At 43.5% G+C, this 23432-nt stretch overlaps 1 protein-coding gene across 1 annotated transcript in view; it reads right to left on the reverse strand.

Moving 5' to 3' along the window:
• The window catches only part of LOC106584529 (voltage-dependent calcium channel subunit alpha-2/delta-4), a 102764-nt gene that overhangs the window by 73849 nt on the left and 5483 nt on the right, over positions 1-23432 (reverse strand). Inside the window, exons 2-13 of the mRNA XM_082968251.1 lie at positions 11830-11911; positions 10312-10428; positions 10000-10059; positions 9547-9709; positions 9187-9318; positions 7121-7181; positions 5406-5556; positions 5092-5166; positions 1828-1917; positions 1546-1659; positions 975-1187; positions 246-323 (exon numbers count right to left, since the gene is read on the reverse strand). Of these exons, the coding sequence (XP_082824377.1) occupies positions 246-323; positions 975-1187; positions 1546-1659; positions 1828-1917; positions 5092-5166; positions 5406-5556; positions 7121-7181; positions 9187-9318; positions 9547-9709; positions 10000-10059; positions 10312-10428; positions 11830-11911 (1336 nt within the window). The remainder of the gene's footprint in view (positions 1-245; positions 324-974; positions 1188-1545; positions 1660-1827; positions 1918-5091; positions 5167-5405; positions 5557-7120; positions 7182-9186; positions 9319-9546; positions 9710-9999; positions 10060-10311; positions 10429-11829; positions 11912-23432) is intronic.

The raw sequence follows: 23432 nt of genomic DNA on the forward strand, positions 1-23432 counted from the left end.
AGAAAATAGTAAAAATAAAGAAAAACCCTGAATGAGTAGGTGTGTCCAAACTTTTGACTGGTACTGTACTTCACACACCTTTTATAGCTCTAGATTACTACAGTTGTAACAGGCTATTGGGGAAGAATAGTCTGGTGCCTCAAAGGGACTACTAAATTACAACTTCTAACTGTTATTACTTTGATTACCACCATTCTCATGTTAAATATACATTTAAATCTAACAAAGGCTTTTAGTCCACTGACCGTCTCTTTCTTCTTGCTGAAGACAGGCATTGCCACCGTGGTCATGAGAAGTAAACTTTGAGCCTTTGTGGCAAAGAGCTGGAGGAATAATTGCAGCATTAGTACATATTTATGCATCAGAAATAACGTTTTGTTTATCCTAAACCAAATCAAAAAGCTGTTGGTTCTGGTACTACTCCTACGTGTTAACTTCTAATACCTGCAATTAAGACTCGTTACGCTAGAGGGTGCCATACAACTGCAATTGGTGATAGCCAATCGAAAGCTTGGGAGACTGCGTTCACGATTACCACAAGGCCTAAACAGAAGAGGACTACAGTAAAAGGGCTTCCCTATCAGACAAGATGTATTTCCCACAGTCTCTTTTTACCTCCTTCGTATTGGGTAGCTGTCAGTGTGAGTGAGTGAGGGTCAGGTCCGGTGATAGAGGTGAGGTGAGATGAGAGAATGAGCACAGTAGCAGGACAGAAGACAAATACAGGGAGGAGTCATAAACTACACAGACACACAGAATGAATGAACTAATGTAACTGACAGCACACCATGATACTACAGTAGATAGTTGACTTTCAAACAGGGCAGTGTGAGGTGACAAACGTGGTTAAATGCAACAACAACATGTTGCCTTTGAAGCCAAAGAAAGTTCAGATTTGGATCCTGGAAGAAAAGGCAGAATGTACTGCAGTTATTAGGCAAAGCACACTGGGTAAGTATAGCTGCTGTACTCACCACAGTGTCCATGTAAGCCTCGGTCCAGATGATGTCATGATTGTGATTGATGACCATTGGTCGGCTCAGGACGTGAAGGTACTCCATGACATTCTCCTGCACGTCAGCCAGAGTGGAGATGTGTGTGTAGTAACCCTTGTTGTTGCAGGCGATCCACTTGGTGTTGTCTGCAAAGGTCATCTCTCTGCCAATAAGGTAAGTGAAGAGGCGCACCTGAAAGAGACAGTATAGGAAACTGATATACAATTCAGTCAGTTCATTAATTAAATACTGAACATATTAAACTGATACGGCTGTTAAAGTGATGTCCTCAAAATACCTTGCTGTTCAGGGGAAGTAGGGAAACAGAAAACAGAATAACAGAAGAATTTACTTGTTGTGTATTGTTTGATGCACTGTTGGAGCGAGGAACACAAGCACTTCGCTGCACCGGCAATAACATCTGCTAAATATGTGTATGCGACCAATTCAATTGTATTACATTTTAATGTACCGTAAATAGGTATTACTGTAGGTCAAGTGTGTATGTAGTTATTCATTTGAAGAAAATATTGGATATACCCTACAGTACCCTGCGATCAGGCCAGTTGAACTCTTCAAACACGTCTTTGAAGTCCTCCATGGCTCCATCTGTGATCAGCATGATGGCCTGGTTACACAGGCTGCCCTGGCCATTAGTCGCAGCCTGGGAGGAAGCACCACACAGTGAAGAACTGAGACTGGGCCAACAGCAAGTGTGTGAAAGTATACCTGTGTGTGTGTGTGTGTGTGTGTGTGTGTGTGTGTGTGTGTGTGTGTGTGTGTGTGTGTGTGTGTGTGTGTGTGTGTGTGTGTGTGTGTGTGTGTAGCAAACCTCGTTCAAGATTTTGAAGGATTCTTTCATGGCCTTTGCAACTTTTCCCTCTCCCTTCACGTGAAGCTCATCCACTAGCACCTTAAAATGCTAGAGAGAGAGAGAGAGAGAGAGAGAGACAGATACAGAGACAGAGACAGAGACAGAGACAGAGAGAGAGAGAGAGAGAGAGAGAGAGAGAGAGACAGAGAGACAGAGAGAGAGAGAGAGAGAGAGAGAGAGACAGAGAGAGAGAGAGAGACAGAGAGACAGAGAGAGAGAGAGAGAGAGAGAGAGAGAGAGAGAGAGGGAAAAGGTCAACCAGTGAAGAACAAACACCATTGTAAATACAATCCATATTTATGTTTATTTATTTTCCCTTTTGTGCTTTAACTATTTGCACATAATATGACGTTTGAAATGTCTTTATTCTTTTGGAACTTTTGTGAGTGTAATGTTTACTGTAAATTTTTGTATTGTTTATTTAACTTTTGTTTATTATCTATTTCACTTGCTTTGGCAATGTAAACATATGTTTCCCATGCCAATAAACCCTTAAATTGAAAATTGAATTGAGTTGAGGGAGAGGTCAGCACCTTTTACGGTGAGAAAACAATGTGACCACCCTCTTGCTCTTTTGCACCCCAGTATCTCTACTTGCACATCATCATCTGCACATCTATCACTCCAGTGTTAATGCTAAATTGTAATTATTTTGCCTCTATGGTCCCTTTATTGCCTTATCTCCCTACTCTTCTACATTTGCACACACTGTACATACATTTTTCTATTGTGCTATTGACATTACGTTTGTTTATGTGTAACTTTGTGTTGTTGTTTTTGTCGCACTGCTTTGCTTTATCTTGGCCAGGTCGCAGTTGTAAATGAGAACTTGTTCTCAACTGGCCTACCTGGTTAAATAAAGGTGCTTTTTATTAAAAAAAATGTAAGTACAGTAATGCAGCACAGCCTAGCACAGGACATGACAGTGTAAGGTCAAATACACCAGTCCAGTTGACTGAATACCAAGAGAGTTTTTCATGGCCACTCTGACCTGGTTGCAGTCTCTGGTTGCTGGCTATAAAGCTCTTTGTGACAATTGTATTAAACACACTATTCCAATGGTATTTGATTGACTGAAAACTATAATGCAAAAAAGTGTGTAATGTTCCAAGTTTGTTTATTCAACACACCTGGCAAGTACACAGGCACTAATTATCTTAACAAAAGGTCCTAAGGGTAACCAGTGTGAACCTCATTCCTGAGGTTATACCCATCATGGTGCTAGAGGCATACAGAATGTTCGTGAGAGGATCTGGTTGTAGGATATACTGTAGGAGCAGATGCCAGGTGGCTAAAACCAAACAGGAAAACATTAGTAGCTCATAAATCACCCAGCGCAAAGTTTACCAGCCAGTATGCTTGTCTCTCTGCCTGTCTGTCTGTGACCCTCCCTTACTCCCTCCCTGTCTGCCTGCCTACCTACCTACCTACCTGTCTGCCTACCTACCTACCTGCCAGTCAGTCTGCCCAGCCATCACTTAGTTGACTGATTACTGCTACGGTACAGTATATGGACAGAGAGTGATTGATTGACTGATTACTGCTACGGTACAGTATATGGACAGAGAGTGATTGATTGACTGATTACTGCTACGGTACAGTATATGGACAGAGAGTGATTGATTGACTGATTACTGCTATGGTACAGTATATGGACAGAGAGTGATTGATTGACTGATTACTGCTACGGTACAGTATATGGACAGAGAGTGATTGATTGACTGATTACTGCTACGGTACAGTATATGGACAGAGAGTGATTGATTGACTGATTTAACATCACTTTTCAGCAGGGGATGGAACCGGTGAAAAAGAACAGAACCGAAAACCAGAAAATATTGAACATTTTTGAGGAACAGAATCAGAACAAAAGTGATCCACACTGTTCCAGAACGAAACCGTTATTTTAAAAGCATGGAAACCGGTTAATAACGTTCATTTATGTTTTGGGCATTTTTCTCGCACAAAAAAATGCAACAAAGCGTGAATGCAAAGCCCTCACTCAGAAACCTATTCCAGTGTCTGTGCATGTGTAGGGTATCTGCCCCTCCCCCCGAAGCATAGTCTACTGTAGCTACAAGAAGCATAGTCTACTGTAGCTACAAGAAGCATAGTCTACTGTAGCTACAAGAAGCATAGTCTACTGTAGCTACAAGAAGCATAGTCTACTGTAGCTACAAGAAGCATAGTCTACTGTAGCTACAAGCGTGATTCAGAAATTAGGGAGAGAGTTTTTTTCAATGCTAGAAAAAAGGGTTCCAAAAGGGTTCTTCAGTTGTTGCCATAGGAGAACCCTTTTTGGTTCCAGGTAGAACCCTTGTGGGTTCCATGTAGAACCCTCTGTGGAAAGGATTCTACTTGGAACCCAAAAGTGTTAAACCTGGAACCAAAAGGGTTCTCCTATGGCAACAACTGAAGAACCCTTTTGTTCTCTCTCATACATTGCACTGCCTGACAAACATACATGTAGTCTACGTACACATTTTGCACGCTAAAATCATATTGATTTACTTATCAATACATTTCATGCATACATTACATTTCTATATTGGGGCGGCAGGTAGCCTAGTGGTTAGAGTTTTGGACTAGTAACTGAAAGGTTGCAAGATCGAATCCCTGAGCTGACAAGGTAAAAATCTGTCATTCTGCCCCTGAACAAGACAGTTAACCCACTGTTCCTAGGCCATCATTGAAAATAAGAATTTGTTCTTAACTGAGTTGCCTAGTTAAATAAAGGTAAAATAAAAAATATCATATATGTAAATTTGTGTTCTACATATTACATTTACATACATTTACATTTTAGTCATTTAGCAGACGCGCTTATCCAGAGCAACTTACAGTAGTGAATGCATACATTTCATACATTTTTCCCCGTACTATTATAGTATACATATTTTTAAATGATTCCATCCCTGTCAGTCACAATCCATTAGAGTCCCTCTCCACAGTAGGCTGATGGTTGTGAATGATGGCTGACCTGGCCTGCTCTCTGATCCACACTGGGCCAATACATGAAGTAGGAACTAAGCCAATAGGTGGAGCCAACTTCTCCACACCTAGCTTAGCAGCATGACTGACAGCCAAGGTGGCCCTTCACGCTCCACCTCCACAGGGGTGTAATGTCATAACAGAACACTTTGAGTTGCTAGAGCCCTGCTGAGAGGTAAGAGCTCTGTGGCTTAGTGGCCACAGATTACCTGAAGAAGATAATGGATTTACCTCGCGGTTGTCCAAGTCAGCCTGCACCAGGGTGCCTTTGAAGCATGGCTCTACGTAGCGCACATAGTCAGTGTACTGTGGGGAGAAAAGACCACAAGGCAGGGCTGTAGTCCTGTCAACAGTGTGACACTGTTGTGTTGTAACAGTGTAGTAGTGTAACAGGTCATGTGTGAAGGTGAGATAATGTAATGGGGATGGCTTAGTCAACTGAACACCAACTGAACACCACATTTCAACACATGGAAATCACAAGACCCTATGTTTGAGATGTCTTGTTCCGTTGGTGCTTAGAGGCAGGAGGAGGGTTGACTCACAGCGATGACGTTGACAAAGTCGTTCTCCCCCAGTGTGTCCAGGATGGTGTTGATAGTGTGCTTGGCGATGGTCATCTTTAGACCCTTCATACTGCCACTGATGTCCACCACGATAATAATGTCCTTTGGTGAGGTGGCAGCCTGGATATACCTGGGGGACAGGGGGAGAGAGAGATAGGAGCACGGGGCACCGCAGGACCATAGGATGGAGGCCCCAGTCAACGGTTCTCTCACTTTCTCATGCCGCTTCATGAAAAAACGTTCCCCATATAATTCACAACCCCTTGACATAACGATCCACCTTCAATTAAAAAAGCAGTGTAGGCCTACAGCATATGGCACTGTATAACATCCCAACCACACTGTCCCTCCCTATCAACTTAGTTTCAAAACATGACAGATGCAAACGCACGCACACACACACACTCTTTTGGTATTTTTTATATGTACATGTTTATAAATAGGGACATATGGCATCCATGTGAACCCCACTGACCTGGGTATTGAGCTGTTGATGAACCACTTAAGGAGCAGCTTAAAGTATTTCTAGGGGATCAGATTAGACTGTTCTGGTCTGGCCTGTCTGTGTCTCCCTGTGCTGCTGTGTTCAGAGCCTTGGGTGCTATCCTTGCCACTAATCTGAAAGTCAGGGGCAGCCCAGGTCCCAGGATACTCTCTAACTGAGTGGAGAGATAGGGAGGGCATCCATATAATACCTAAAGCTCATCAACATGGCTTGTTGAATACCTGGAAGCTGGAAATGCTACTGATTGGCTAGTTAGGAGGATATCCTCCCTCGGGCCTAGGGAAACCCCACGGCCTAACAGCAGTGATAGGAGACTCATACTGGACTCATACTGGACTGCATGAGATGGTAAATCAAGGTCCTGACTCTCAGTTGTCAGTAATTATATCATGGTACTTGTTGTTGGAGCAGGGTTGATAATCACAATTTCCATCCCATTCTTTAAACTGCCAGCTCAAGTGTCGTGTGGTTGCAATACAAGCCAAGTCCTAGGACAGGCCGTGTACACTCTCTTACCACTGGCTAAGTAAAGTACAGTAGGGTGAATGCTGTAGTGAAGTTCTGTTCAATTTAGAAAGCCAAAAAGTAAATAAATGACACCACTAAAATAGGTAAAAGCTTGTGTATAGATGTCACATAAGCCTATAAGCCTATACAGTCTCAGGAATACCTGGCCTAATGACTCTCTAGAGACAGCAGCTGAAGTAGAGATACTCTGAATGATCAGCTATGAAAAGCCAACTGACATTTATTCCTGAGGTGCTGACCTGTTGCACCCTCTACAACCACTGTGATTATTATTATTTGACCCTGCTGGTCATCTATGAAAGTTTGAACATCTTGGCCATGTTCTGTTATAATCTCCACCCGGCACAGCCAGAAGAGGACTGGCCACCCCTCAGAGCCAGTTTGCTCTCTAGGTTTCTTCCTAGGTTCTGGCCTTTCTAGGGAGTTTTTCCTAGCCACAGTGCATCTACACCTGCATTGCTTTCTGTTTGGGGTTTTAAGCTGGGTTTCTGTACAGCACTTTGTGACATCAGCTGATGTAAGAAGGGCTTTATAAATACATTTGATTGATTGATGTCTTAATGTCTAGCTCCTCCCTTATCACATTGATATCAGGAAGTGTCTTACTCTGGTCAAGGTCGATGCCACCCAGAGGCTACTAGTAGATTTACTAATAGCTTACCAGTTACGGTTCCTGCAGTCAAACGCAGCCACACCATTCGAATCTGGAGTCCATTTGATACCTGTATAAAAAATACAGTCACACCATCTTTACAGTGAGTAAACATCATGGCATCCATTAAAATCCTACAACATTATATTGAAGTCGACATCTTATAGCCTCCCGAGTGGCATAGCGGTCTAAGGCACTGCATGAGGTGTCACTACAGACCCAGGTTTGATCCCAGGCTGTGTTGCAGCCAGCCGCGACCGGGAGACCCATGAGGTGGTGCACAATTGTCCCAGCGTCGTTAGGGTAGGGTTTGGCCGGCTGGGATGTCCTTGTCCCATCACGCTCTAGCAACTCCTGTGCAGCCCGGGCGCATGCATGCTGGCACGGTTTCCAGTTGTATGGTGTTTCCTCCAACACATTGGTGCGGCTGGCTTCCTGGGTTAAGCGACCAGTGTGTCAAGAAGCAGTGCGGCTTGGTAGGGTCATGTTTGGGAGGATGCACGGCTCTCGACCTTTGCCTCTCCCGAGTCCGTACGGGAGTTGCAGTGATGGGACAAGACTGTAACTACCAATTGGGGGTAAAAACAAATGGTATTCTATGGTTTCTTTTTGATAGTGTCATGTCCTGACCAGTAAAGGGGTTATTTGTTATTATAGTTTGGTCAGGACGTGGCAGGGGGTATTTGTTTTATATGGTTTTGAGTGTGTGTTTATGTAGAGGGGCGTTTGATTTATGTTTCCGGGGTTTTTGGTTTAGTTCTATGTTGTATAGTTCTATGTCTGTTTCTAGGGTGTTTATTTCTATGTTTAGTCATTGGGATTGGGGCCTTCAATTGGAGGCAGCTGGTTATCGTTGCCTCTGATTGAAGGTCCTATATTTAGGAGTATGTTTGTTTTGGGAATTGTGGGAGGTTGTTTTACACTGCTAGGGTTAGCCTGCAAACTGTTATGTTGTCATCCGTTTTCTTGTTTTTGTGAAGTGTTCGTGGTTATTTAAAATAAACGTCAAAATGAGCACTCAACCCACTGCGCCTTGGTCCAATTCATACGACGGCCGTGACAGATAGTATGCTTTTGTTTAGCTGTGCTATATTTTCTGTTATGCTATACTTTGGATTTATACACTATTATACCATAGCACTGTTGAATACTGGCTTGAAGGGCATTCTAGAGCGTAAATTATTTCCCTATAACGCATGGTGTAATTGAATGACTATGAAGTTCATTCTTACATATTCTATGTTTGTCCTGCTTTTGAAAGCAAAACCCGAAATGAAAATATTATTTGCATTGTTGAATTAGATTTTCAAAATAGCAAGCTAGGATGATGGTTTGGTTAGCTAAGCTAGAAAGTCTGTTTTCTTGGTTATCATAGCAACTACTGTAGCTATCTAGCTAGCTAGTAAACTTGTCACATTTCTACTGGCAAATTAATACATTTCTAGCAGCAAATATGTTAATTTATAGCCATAGTATGAAAGGAATAATAAACTCAGGGCTCTGTATTCTCTGGAAAATAACTGAACTCCGTGGAAGGTTACTTTCACGACGCTAAGGAATCGTGGAGCACACCTTCCACATCATGCAATATCTTCCAGAGAAGGCATAGCCCATCGTTGATTATCCCTTATTAACCAAACTTTTCAATATACAATTCTGTGCTGCTATCAGTTGTATGAAGCTGACTGAGGGCTCCAAACATGATAGTTCTTTGCTTAGTCCTTTTATTTATTTTTATCTAGGCATGTCAGTTAAGAACAAACTCTTATTTACACTGGCAGCCTAGGAACAGTGGGTTAACTGCCTTGTTCAGGGGCAGAACAACAGATTTTTACCTTGTCAGCTCAGGGATTCTAACCACTAGGCTACCTGCCGCCCTTTACAGTGGAGGCTGGTGGAAGGAGCTATAGGAGGACAGGCTCATTGTAATGCCTGGAATGGAATAAATGGAACGGAGTCAAACGTGGCTTTCATATGTTTAATGTGTTTGATACCATTCCAATGATTACATTCCAGCCAATACAATGACCCTGTCCTTCTATAGCTCTTCCCACCAGTCTCCTCAGGTCTTTTACCAGGGTAGATTCTGAAGAATCCCGAGGAGCTGCCAAAGTACTGCCAGGTGAGGGTGGGGTCTTTCTGGAAGTTGTTCATGAACACGTCATTCAGAGCCTCCGACCAGTAGATTCCATTGAGGATGTAGGCATCTTTACACAGAGGAGAAAGAGAGAGCAGCAAATGAGTGGGATGGAAAGTGTGACATCACATATAGTAAAGTGAAACAGGTGACAGTTAAAGGATGACTAAGCCACACCTAACTCAATTTTCATGCTAATCTCTCATTGAATTCAAAATCTGTATTTCATGCATAGATAAGTTAGGATCTGGACCCAAGGGCCTGAAAACAATTATTGTTTGAACTTCATCACACACACCTTTGTTGTAGACGTTGGTTGGAACCTGTACGTCACTCTGCATTGTGTTGACTGGCAGGTTGTTGAAATGCTCATTCTTCTCCAGAGGAAACTCACCACCTAGCTCTATGAAGTTACCATCTTCATCTGCTGTGTTCACCAGCATGGAGTTATAGTAGTCAAACTGGAGAAGGACAGCATTGGAACGGTGGAAAAGTTAGATTCATATTCATCAACTATCATTGGAGAATTGTTGTAAGTCGTGTAACATTAGAAGTATACAGCCTATATTCTATCTGAAAAAGGCTTCTGCTCATGGTATTGTGTGTTTTTGTTGTCATCAAAATGTGCATGACGGTTAGGCATTTCATTTTCTCTATTGTGGTACTGTGGCAAAGGTTTGTGATAATCATATTAGCAATACTTTGATAAATCTGAGATCTCATATTCCCACAGACAGATAGAATGACAAACCTCTAGCGTTTTGTTGAAGTCGTGGTACAAATCTGCATCCTCCGCAGACTCAGCCAACCTCTAAGGAGAAAATAAAGATATTTATTTAAAGATGTTTCTTAAATCGCCAGCCTAACCACAACACACACGGTAACAGTTCTGTGGGTGGTAACTCAAAGATGGTATGCTGTAGCAGGCGACATCAACTGGCGGCCCGATGGCCAAACCTGGTCCGCAAGGTAATCTGATGCGTTTTAGGTTGTCTTAGTTAAAAGTACGAAAAAAAAACACTTGGCCTGAGAGAGACCTCTGACCTCTAACCTCTGTACTCACCTTAACTGACTTCATCTTGGACCCCAGCATTCTCTCCATGTCCTCTGCAAAGTCCCTCACTTGATCTCTCCCATCGATGTCCACTATCTTAATAATGGACTCCACATCTTTCAGTTTCTGAAAAGAGCATGGGAGGGGATATTCAACAACACCTTCTACTATGATTGATGCAATACCTTCGATCATCTGCTTTCCATTTTTGTACAGGAAATAAAATAAAGCTAATGTTTTATTGTCATACTACATGTATCATTTTTTTTAATCTTAGAACTGATTGAGATAAGAGATAAGAGAGATTAAGATTGAGATAAATTAAGTGTGAGCCATTAGTTCAAGCCGTTTGTGGTACCTGTAAATAAGTAGAGGGCGGGAGTCCAAACAAAGCTAGTGGAGTCCTCTGGATTTAGTTTAATTTTAGGTCTTAATTACTCGATTAAGCCATTCACTAATCCCAATTAATCCAAGAAACCCATTTACTGAAGGCTGAAGTCTTCCTACGGTGTATACTGAGGTTAATAGAGCAGTCTTGTGTGAATAGCTCTGGTGGGGAGAGAGTTCAACCATGCTGGAAACCGGTGTTTTTACTCAGGCAATTCACAGGCACAATTATACTGGGCACAGACTTCAGTTCAACGTCTAGTTTTGATTTAGATTTGGTTGAGTTGTCAACTAACGTGAATGCAATGTGAATTCAACAAAATATGTCACGAGGACACTGGATTTAGGTTAAAAGTTGGGTGAAAAAAAAATACAAAATACCCTTACGTTGATTAATTTTTGCAAATCCAATTAATTTCCCACGTTGATTCAATGTCATCACATAGATTTTTGGGGGTGGAAACAACGTTGATTCAACCAGTTTTTTTCCCCAGTGGGATGAGTCCACAATGGTCATCATTATGTCAGCAATATCAGATATTGAGGTAGACATGTAACATAGACTACATCAGCATACCATTAAATAGTAGTCATAGTAATGGAATAATTCGTGTAGAGACAAAGAAAACAAACAAACATTCTTAAAAGAGGATTGGAACATTACTATATGAAACAAGTATAGGACATACCATCCTGATGATCATTATGGTACAGTGTTCCTGGTTCCTGATCCTGTTAGTAGCCTAGCTGCCCTGTGGCCTGTGTGTCTCTGTCTGCTGCCCATGGCCACTAGCTGTGCCAAGTCTCTCCCTGACCTGATCTGACCAATGCAACCTAAGGGGTGAGGAAGCCCTTTAGATAGAGTGTGAACACCTGGCTCTGGCACCAACAACACACTTACTGACTTGGTGGACATAATGAGATTACAGGTAGCAGGTGGTGATAGAGGAGAATATGGGGCGCCACAGGAGGTTAAGACACGTGGTGAGACAAGGAACGAATGGGGCGGATGGTCATCAGTGTAACGCTATGGAGCATCTCAGATGGAAATGGGAAATAATGAGTGGTTCGTCTTTCGGTGAAAAGACTATGTTGCAAATTGTGATTGTAGTTTGTCTAACAAAAAGCCACATATTTTACCTTTTGTAGAATGTTAGCTCCAGAGTATCTTGTGGTAGTCTCGCGTAGTTGCACTGAAAGGATATTGGCCCAAAACTGGACCCTGAAATAGACACAGAGCAAGAGCAAGAGAGAGAGAGAGAGAGATTGGTGATGAGGGATACTAGATAATCTATCATCCCGTCCATGACAGAATATAATCACCAAGATTTTTTGGCCTTGCTGTCTACGTGGTGTTCAAAACCCAGACAGGATCCAAGTGCCAAAAAAGTCCATGAATATCACAACCGTAATAACAATTTGTTTATTCATCCAAATAGACAGAAGAAGGTTCCAGGTGTCCTTTAAGCACATGATGGGATTTTAAGGCACCTCTCTGTATATCAACAGACAGACATAAAAGTTGTGTTGTACCGAAATGAAATAGAATGCTGTGGAACGTTATTGGTTTGCTCCTCATAACCTCATCTGAGATTGCTTTAGAACTCTTTGTTGCTCTTTTGTCTGGATGTTGTGTAGAATCCTGAGATAGGAATATCTGATCGTACCATGTACCTTTATGAAGGATGCTACAGAAGCCATTGTATTACTGTCACTCATAAATTAAACAGGGCTCAGTCTACTACAATAATGATGTGCAATCCATAATGCAATGCGGCACTCAATTAAACAGGATGGAACTGAATTCGGAAAATATTCAGACCCCTTGACTTTTTCCACACTTTGTTATGTTACAGCCGTATTCTAAAAATTAATCAATTGTTTTTCCCTTCATCATTCTACACACAATACCCTGTTATGACAAAGCAAAAACAGATCTTTAGAAATTTTTGCAAATGTATAACAAAATAAAAAAAACAGAAATATCACATTTACATAAGTATTCAGACGCTTTACTCAGTACCTTGTGGAAGCACCTTTGGGAGCGATTACAGCCTCAAGTCTTCTTGGGTATGACGCTACAAGCGTGGCACACCTGTATTTGGGGAGTTTGTCCCATTCTTCTCTGCAGATCCTCTCAAGCGCTGTCAGGTTGGATGGGGAGCGTCGCTGCACAGTTATTTTTAGGTCTCTCCAGAGATGTTCGATCGGGTTGAAGTCCGGGCTCTGGCTGGGCCACTCAAGGACACTCAGAAGCCCCGAAGCCACTGCTGCTTTGTCTTGGCTGTGTGGTTAGGGTCGTTGTCCTGTTGGAAGGTGAACCTTCGCCCCAGTCTGTGGTCCTGAGCGCTCTGGAGCAGGTTTTCATCAAGGATCTCTCTGTACTTTGCTCTGTTCATATTTCCCTCGATCCAAACTTCTTCCATTTAAGAATGATAGAGGCCACTGTGTTCTTGGGGACCTTCAATTCTGCAGATAGTTTTTGGTACCCTTCCACAGATCTGTGCCTCAACACAATCCTGTCTCGGAGCTCTACAGACAATTCCTTCGACATCATGGCTTGGTTTTTGCTCTGACATGCACTGTCAACTGTGGGACCTTATAGAGACAGGTGTGTGCCTTTCCAAATCATGTCCAATCAATTGAATTTACCACAGGTGGACTCTAATGAAGTTGTAGAAAACATCTCAAGGATGATAAATGGAAACAGGATGCAAAGGGTCTGAATACTTATGTAAATAAGGTATTTCTGTTTTTATTTTGAAGACATTTGCAAATTTCAAAAAACCTGTTTCCACTTTGTCATTATGGGGTATTGTGTGTAGATTGGTTAAATAGAAAAAAATCCTCATCCATTTTATAATAAGGCTGTAACGTAACAAAATGTGGAAAAAGGGAAGTGGTCTGAATGCTTTCTGAATGCACTGTACAGGTAGGTGAATATTATCCATGAACTGTGTACTAGAGCTCGGATGACAAACTGAAAATGATCAACACCATCATTGCCGATCATTTATCGCAGGCATTTTGCTGATATCGTTCATTACGATAAGTAGCCTATACTAGAGAAATGTGAAGTTTGAAATGAAATCAGTTTGCTAAAATGGGTGATAGTCATGGGACAATTGATGGCTACAACCATCACACTAGTAGTAGTAGGTTAAAGAATAATAATAAAAACTGTGGTGCAGGTTGTTATAATTTATCGTTATCGCATCAATTCAGGCCTCTGTGGTAACCTGTATTGGAAACCACACAATAGCATCAGCTAATGATAATACAACGTAAAGAAGTATAGGACATGGGTGCAATGGCAGGTACTGTACCGTTTGAATTGGAGTCAAGGACCACCTACTGTATAGTATAAAGCTTAGTGATGAACAGCAGTGGCTTTAGAGGTTAAGTTCATTAGGATTCCCATTAGGTACTACACATCTTCCTGGGGTCCACGTAAAACATACACATACATTACAAAGTACAGAACAGTTAAAGACAAGAGCAACATAAGATATTACTTTAAATTCAAAATAAGAAATATAGCAAGAGACAACAAAAAATACTATTTACACACTACTCACACACACACATATACATACATACATACATACATACATACATACATACATACATACATACATACATACATACATACATACATACATACATATATACAGTAGAGTTAAATTAGAGCTTTACAGAGAGGAGAGACGCTGTGATACAGGATGTTTCTTCTCTGTTTATCTGTGGCAGAGCATTCCACGATGACATGGCTCTATACATAACTGAGCAAAGCATTCAATCTGTTTTTGGTTTCGGTACCGTGAAGAAACCCAAAGTGACATGTCTGGTGGGGTATGTATGTCTGTTTGAAGTGTATGCAAATAGATTATACAAGTGGTTTTCAACACACACATGTTTCTAAACAAGACTAGAAGAGAAGTAGTCAATTTCTCTTTAACCCTCAACCATGAAAGAATATGCATGTTGTTGAAGTTAGTTCTGTGTGTGCAGTTAAGGGCAAGGATTGCTGCTTTGTTTTCAGCCAGCTGCAGCTTTGCTAGGTATTTCAAATCAAATCACATTTTATTAGTCACATGCGCCGAATACAACAGGTGTAGACCTTACAGTGAAATGCTTACTTACGAGTCCCTAACCAACAATGCAGTCTCAAAAAATACAGATAAGAAGAAGAGATAAAAGTAACAGGTAATTAAAGAGCAGCAGTGAAATAACAATAGCGAGACTATATACAGGTGGGTACCGATACAGAGTCAATGTGCGGGGGCACCGGTTAACTGAGGTAGTATAAACATGTAGGTAGAGTTATTAAAGTGACTATGCATAGATGACAACAGAGTGAAGCACTGGTGTAAAAAGGGGGTGGAGGGAGCACTGCAAATAGTCTGGGTAGCCATTTGACTAGATGTTCAGGAGTCTTATGACTTGGGGGTAGAAGCTATATAGAAGCCTCTTGGACCTGGACTTGGTGGTCTGGTACCGCTTGCCGTGTGGTAGCAGAGAGAACAGTCTATGACCAAGGTGGCTGGAATCCTTGACAATGTTTAGGGCCTTCCTCTGACACCGCCTGGTATAGACGTCCTGGATGGCAGGAAACTTGGCCCCAGTGATGTACTGGGCCGTTCACACTACCCTTTGTAGTGCCTTGCGGTCGGAGGCCGAGCAGTTGCCATACCAGGCAGTGATGCAACCAGTCAGGATGCTCTCGATGGTGCAGCTGTAAAACCTTCTGAGGATCTGAGGACCCATGCCAAATCTTTTCAGTCTCCTGGGTGGGAATAGGTTTTCTCTTCACGACTGTCTTGGTATGCTTGTACCATGTTAGTTTGTTGGTGATGTGGACACCAAGGAAGCTCTCAACCTGCTCCACTGCAGCCCCATCAATGAGGATGGGGGCCTGCTCGGTCCTCTTTTTCCTGTAGTCTGTTGGGGTAGGTTCCTTGTTCCTTGTCAATCATTGGTTTATTGGTGAAATCAGCAATCAGACACCCTGTGTTGACTGCAATAACTCACACATCTCTCAGACCGTTTCTTATAAGAGGCAGAAACTAGAAAAGAACTGTGGAACAATATTAAACCTTATAATGCATATATATATACATACATACACACACACACACACACACACACACACAGTGGGGGGGAAAAGTATTTGATCCCCTGCTGATTTTGTACGTTTGCCCACTGATAAAGAAAGGATCAGTCTATAATTTTAATGGTAGGTTTATTTGAACAGCGAGGGACAGAATAACAACAAAAATATCCAGAAAAACGCATGTCAAAAATGTTATAAATTGATTTACATTTTAAATGAGGGAAATAAGTATTTGACCCCCTCTCAATCAGAAAGATTTCTGGCTCCCAGGTGTCTTTTATACAGGTAATGAGCTGAGATTAGGAGCACACTCTTAAAGGGTGTGCTCCTAACCGCAGCTTGTTACCTGTAAAAAAGACACCTGTCCACAGAAGCAATCAATCAATCAGATTTCAAACTCTCCACCATGGCCAAGACCAAAGAGCTCTCCAAGGATGTCAGGGACATGATTGTAGACCTACACAAGGCTGGAATGGGCTACAAGACCATCGCCAAGCAGCTTGGTGAGAAGGTGACAACATTTGGTGTGATTATTCGCAAATGGAAGAAACACAAAAGAACTGTCAATATCCCTCGGCCTGGGGCTCCATGTAAGAGCTCACCTCGTGGGGTTGCAATGATCATGAGAACGGTGAGGAATCAGCCCAGAACTACACGGGAGGATCTTGTCAATGATCTCAAGACAGCTGGGACCATAGTCACCAAGAAAACAATTGGTAACACACTACGCCATGAAGGACTGAAATCCTGCAGCGCCCGCAAGGTCTTCCTGCTCAATAATACATATACATGCCCATCTGAAGTTTGCCAATGAACATCTGAATGATTCAGAGGACAACTGGTGGAAGTGTTGTGGTCAGATGAGACCAAAATGGAGCTCTTTGGCATCAACTCAACTTGCTGTGTTTGGAGGAGGAGGAATGCTGCCTATGACCCCAAGAACACCATCTCCACCGTCAAACATGGAGGTGAAAACATTATGCTTTGCGGGTGTTTTTCTGCTAAGGGGACAGGACAACTTCACCGCATCAAAGGGACGATGGACGGGGGCCATGTACCGTCAAATCTTGGATGAGAACATCCTTCCCTCAGCCAGGGCATTGAAAATGGGTCGTGGATGGGTATTCCAGCATGACAATGACCCAAAACACACGGCCAAGGCAACAAAGAAGTGGCTCAAGAAGAAGCACATTAAGGTCCTGGAGTGACCTAGCCAGTCTCCAGACCTTAATCCCATAGAAAATCTGTGGAGGGAGCTGAAGGTTCGAGTTGCCAAACATCAGCCTTGAAACCTTAATGACTTGGAGAAGATCTGCAAAGAGGAGTGGGACAAAATCCCTCCTGAGATGTGTGCAAACCTGGTGGCCAACTACAAGAAACATCTGACCTCTGTGATTGCCAACAAGGGTTTTGCCACCAAGTACTAAGTCATGTTTTGCAGAGGGGTCAAATACTTATTTCCCTCATTAAAATGCAAATCATTTTCTAACATTTTTGACATGCGTTTTTTTATGGATTATTTTGTTGTTCTTCTGTCTCTCACTGTTCAAATAAACCTACCATTAAAATTATAGACTGATCATTTCTTTGTAAGTGGGCAAACGTACAAAATCAGCAGGGGATCAAATACTTCCCCCCCCCACTGTATGTATATATATATATATATATTGCTAATCTGTAGTCCAGGACCATATAAATGTAGTGGGAGAGGGGTCTTATAGCCCTTCCCCTTCTATTAATACAACATAAGCAAAATCAATTATTAAAATACATCAATCATTTGGTGCAGCCCCTATCATGACCCCAAGGTGACCCGATCATGTCCACAATCATCTCCTTTGTCTTGATCACGTTGAGGGAGAGGTTATTGTCCTCGCTCCTTGAAAGTGGCAGCTTTAGCCTTTAGCTCAGTGAGGATGCTGCCTGTAATCCATGGCTTCTGGTTGGGGTTTGTACGTACGGTCACTGTTGGGACGATGTCATCGATGCACTTATTGATGAAGCCAATGACTGATGTGGTGTACTCCTCAATGCCATCGGAGGAATCCCGGAACATATTCCACTCTGTGCTAGCAAAACAGTCCTGTAGCTTAGCTTCATCTAACTTTTTTATTGATCTAGTCACTGGTGCTTTCTGCTTTAATTTTTGCTTGTAAGCAGGTATCAGGAGGATAGAATTATGGTCAGATCTGCCAAATGGAGGGTGAGGGAGAGCTTTGTATGCTTCTCTATGTGTGGAGTATAGGTGGTCCAGAGTTCTTTTCCCTCTGGTTGCTAATTTAACATGCTGATAGAAATTTGGTAAAACAGATTTAAGTTTTCCTGCATTAAAGTCCCCGGCTTGTAGGAGTGCCGCCTCTGGGTGAGCGTTTTCTTGTTTGCTTATGGCGGAATACAGCTTATTCAATGCTGTCTTAGTGCCAGCCTCTGACTGTGTTGGTATGTAAACAGCTACAAAGAATACAGATGAAAACTCTCTCGGTAGGTAGTGTGGTCTACAGCTTGTCATGAGATTCTCTTCCTCAGGCGAGCAATAGCTCGAGACTTCCTTAGATATCGTGCAGCAGCTGTTGACCGCTGCCAATTGTCTTACCAGACGCCGCTGTTCTATCCTGCCGATACATCGTATAACCAGCCAGCTGTATGTTGATGTTGTCGTTCAACCACGAGTCGGTGAAACATAAGCTATTACAGTTTTAAGTGTCCCGTTGGTAGTTTAATCTTCCGCGTAACTCAATGATTTTATTGTCCAAAGATTGCATGTATGCTAGCAGAATGGAGGGAAGTGGGGGTTTATTTGATCGCCTGTGAATTCTCATATAGCAGTCGGAACTTCGGCCCCTCTTTCTCCGCCTCCTCTTCACGCAGATCACGGGGATCTGGGCCTGTTCCCGAGGAAGCAGCGTATCCTTCACGTTGGGCTCGTCAGAGTCGTGAAAGAAAAAGGATTCTGCCAGTCCGTGGTGAGTAATCACAGTCCTGATGTCTAGAAGTTATTTTCGGTCATAAGAGATGGTAGCGGCAACATTATGTACAAAATAGGTGCAAAAATAAATTACAAACAACGCAAATAAGCAAACAAAAAAAACAATCGGCTGGGGGCACGTAAAACGTCTGCCATCTTCTCCGGCGCCGTCTTGTGTTTCTTTGCTTCACCTGACCGTTATACCGGACAGTAATCAACATGGAACAAGACCAGAGCCTGAACAACTAGTACAGTTGATCTTCGTGTCAAAAACGCAAAACACATTTTTTATAAAAGACATTCTTCACAACAACTTTGTCAATATGACTTGACCATGATAACTGACATTGTGTAGTGGATGAACTTGCTGGCCCACTCTGGTCTAACGGGGCCCTGGGGCACTGGAGCCAGCAGACTGGGCCAGACTGGCAGAGGAGTTAGAAGTTGGGCTGGCCTGGGAGAGCTAGCTTGATCTCATTAGAATATGAAGGCCAGCAGTCAGACATTAGAGCAGACTGGATCTGTGCAGCCTGGGCTAGGAGCTGGGTGTTGTAGGAACCTGTGGGGCGGCCCATCCCCCGAAGTTACTCTTATCAACTGTATGCAGGGATGCCTTTGTGTTGTCTTAGGAATGCTGCATTATCTCACCAACTCCCATTCTGTCACACCGCTGTGATGCAGAGGTTCTGTCGTCTTTACATCCCGTAGGTCTGATATCTGATTGGAGGTTAACTCAACAGTAATACTATTGGTCAACAACTCATCACTGCTTTTACCTATTCACTACCAAGGCCAAGGCATGCATACTTCAGGAGAGCCTGGGTCTGGGTTAGTCTAGATTCAGTTGTGAAACAAAGGCTGCCAGCATCCACTGAAAATCAATCACTAACTTTCTCTCTCTCCTCCATCTCTCCCTGACCCCCTCCATGTCTCTCTCTTCTTTGTCCCTGATCTGTGCTGGTGAGATACCTACTTACCTCTCTCTCTCTCTCTCTCTCTCTCTCTCTCTCTCTCTCTCTCTCTCTCTCTGAGCATGGCCTTTCGGGCTAGGACTTCTCTCTCTCTTTCTCCCTCTCTGATCATGCCTAGAGTAATGCATTGTAATGCTTGTTAATGTTTTGTAATTTAAGCTTCATGCCTTGTATGTGATTTTATTCATTTTACAATGTTATTCCAATCACAGACCAATTATTGCTAGTCAGCGTCAACTCATTGCCTAATGCTTGCTTGCATATTCGAATTCTCTTTATGGAGTCAGATAAACATTTGTATAGAATAATTACATAGTCTTATCACGGGCTACAGGTGAGGTATATACGGTATATAATATACATATGATAAATATTCCCTCACTACAAAGTGGGCTGGGAGCTGCAGGTGGTGCAGCCTGCAGGCTATAGAGCCCAAACAGACACAGTCAGGATTATGGCACTATGGCTCAGCTCAGGATAATGCTGTATATAGGATCAGATATAGGATCAGATATAGGATCAACTGATGGGCTTAAAGGGTCCCAGCAGGACACATACACACTGCACATTGCCATTACACAGCAGTATTGTGTATTATTTTGTGTGTGTGACTGTGCGTTTGTGTGCATCTGTGTGTGTCTGGCTGAGTGAGCAATATCAAAGCAGATTTGTTTAACCAAAGACATAACATATTGTTATCATTCTGTCCCAAATCAAGCAACGCTCATTCAGACTACTACAGTCGTGCTGAGGCTTCAGGCGGTGATGGACCCAGTGGGGTGCAGGTTAACACACAGGAGGTTCCTCTGACTACACACTCCAATCTGCACAAGCATCTGTGTGGGCCTCTGTGTGTGTGTGTGTGTGTGTGTATATCAGAGCCACCAGCCCAGCCAACATGTAATCCTGCAGTGTCTTGCAGATAACAGTGGTCAACTGATCTTATGCACTTTTATATTTGGACCACTTCCTGCTGACTGACTGACCACCGCTGACTGACTGACTGACCGCCGCTGACTGACCGCCACTGAATGACTGACCACCGCTGACTGACTGACCGCCGCTGACTGACTGACTGACCGCCGCTGACTGACTGACCACTGCTGACTGACTGACCACTGCTGAATGACTGACCACTGCTGAATGACTGACTACCGCTGACTGACTGACCACTGCTGACTGACTGACCACTGCTGAATGACTGACCACTGCTGAATGACTGACTACCGCTGACTGACTGACCACTGCTGAATGACTGACTACCGCTGAATGACTGACTGACCACCGCTGACTGACGGACCACCGCTGACTGACTGACTGACCACTGCTGACTGACTGACCACTGCTGACTGACTGACCACCGCTGACTGACTGACCACCGCTGACTGACTGACCACTGCTGACTGACTGACCACTGCTGAATGACTGACCACCGCTGAATGACTGACCACCGCTGACTGACTGACTGACCACCGCTGACTGACTGACCACTGCTGAATGACTGACCACTGCTGACTGACTGACCACCGCTGACTGACTGACCACCGCTGACTGACTGACCACCGCTGACTGACTGACCACTGCTGACTGACTGACCACTGCTGACTGACTGACCACCGCTGACTGACTGACCACTGCTGAATGACTGACCACCGCTGACTGACTGACCACCGCTGACTGACTGACCACTGCTGACTGACTGACCACTGCTGAATGACTGACCACTGCTGAATGACTGACCACCGCTGACTGACTGACCACCGCTGACTGACTGACCACCGCTGACTGACTGACTGACCACCGCTGACTGACTGACCACTGCTGAATGACTGACCACCGCTGACTGACTGACCACCGCTGACTGACTGACTGACCACCGCTGACTGACTGACTACCGCTGAATGACTGACCACTGCTGAATGACTGACCACTGCTGACTGACTGACCACCGCTGACTGACTGACCACTGCTGAATGACTGACCACCGCTGACTGACTGACCACCGCTGACTGACTGACCACCGCTGAATGACTGACCACTGCTGAATGACTGACCACCGCTGACTGACTGACCACCGCTGACTGACTGACCACCGCTGACTGACTGACCACTGCTGACTGACTGACCACCGCTGACTGACTGACTGACTACCGCTGACTGACTGACTACCGCTGAATGACTGACCACTGCTGAATGACTGACCACCGCTGACTGACTGACCACTGCTGACTGACTGACCACTGCTGAATGACTGACCACCGCTGACTGACTGACCACTGCTGAATGACTGACCACCGCGATCCGGTGGTAGACAAAAAAAAAAACACGATTCTCTGTGCAAAAGACAATGACGTCGTATGCCAAATTTTGCCTGATGGGAACTAAGATTAGTAAAGTTATCAAATTCTCAGACATAAACAGTTCAAAAGTAGCTGGTCAAGTATCTTTTATCTGTGACACACTAGTGTAAAAACCAGTGGAGTCTCATTATTGTTATTTTATTGTGTTACATATTTTTTACTTGAGTTTAGTTTCGTAAATATTTTCTTAACTCTATTTTCTTGAAACTGCATTGTTGGTTAAAGGTCTACAACACCTGTTGTATTTGGCGCACGTGACAAATAAAATTGTATTTGATTTTATTTGAGCTGTAGGCAACTTTGAAGAGCGCGATAGCTTTGGGTCAATCAGTATGGTTTTCGACCTGACTCAAGTATTGAAATGTATGTAAGATCAGGAGAATATCCCGTTTGTCCAGTGCCAGTCCTGTAATAGCCTACAAATACAATCTACAGAAACCCAGACAAGCACAGAACAGCCAGCTCTCCCCATTGTGCCTAGGTGAAATAGTGATGCACTTTACCACAAAGACAAGTCTAGACTATTCCCACATGGGAAATGTAATGTAGTGAACCACTGGACAAACACTCCATCACATCAGCACACTAAGTGACCTGATGATGAGGTTTGTTCTCTTCCAGCTGAGTAAAACAGTGGCTGATTTCCACAAGAGGAGAAAATCTGGATTTTGAAAGCAAGAGGAAAAAAATAAAATAAAAAATAAATAAATAAATTCGGGGCTTTGTCACAATCAAATCATGTTGTGCGACTGGCCTGGATGCCCGCTGGCTCTGTCCCCTAATGTGGTGGGATGAGAGATGAGTGTGGACACAGGACCAGGCGGGCAGAGAGCAGAGGGCAAAGTGTGGGACTCAACCGTGATTAATCTCCCAGGCTCATTTGACCTTTCTGAGGGTTGTGGTTTTGGTGACAGTTGGATGGGGTTATATTATAGCAGAGGGAGAGAAGCGGAGGGAGAGGAGAGAGGAATCAGGGTCAATGTGTAATCAGGCCATAAAAACGCACCCAACAGCAGCTGACTGCAGATAAACAACAAGCACCAGCCAGTCAGGCAGTCAGGCAGTCAGCCAGTCAGGCAGTCAGCCAGTCAGGCAGTCAGCCAGTCAGCCAGTCAGGCAGTCAGGCAGTCAGCCAGTCAGGCAGTCAGCCAGTCAGGCAGTCAGCCAGTCAGGCAGTCAGGCAGTCAGGCAGTCAGCCAGTCAGCCAGTCTATCAGACCGAACGTATCAGAACAGAGATTCAATCTCCTCCTTATATGCCATTTATCAGACAGTTTAATCCTCCTCTTCTATAACTGGGCTGGATTCGACTGGTCAGACATTTGGTCCTCAAAC

This window comes from Salmo salar, chromosome 23 (assembly GCF_965601325.2).
Source record: "Salmo salar chromosome 23, fSalSal1, whole genome shotgun sequence".
Classification (NCBI taxonomy): domain Eukaryota; kingdom Metazoa; phylum Chordata; class Actinopteri; order Salmoniformes; family Salmonidae; genus Salmo; species Salmo salar.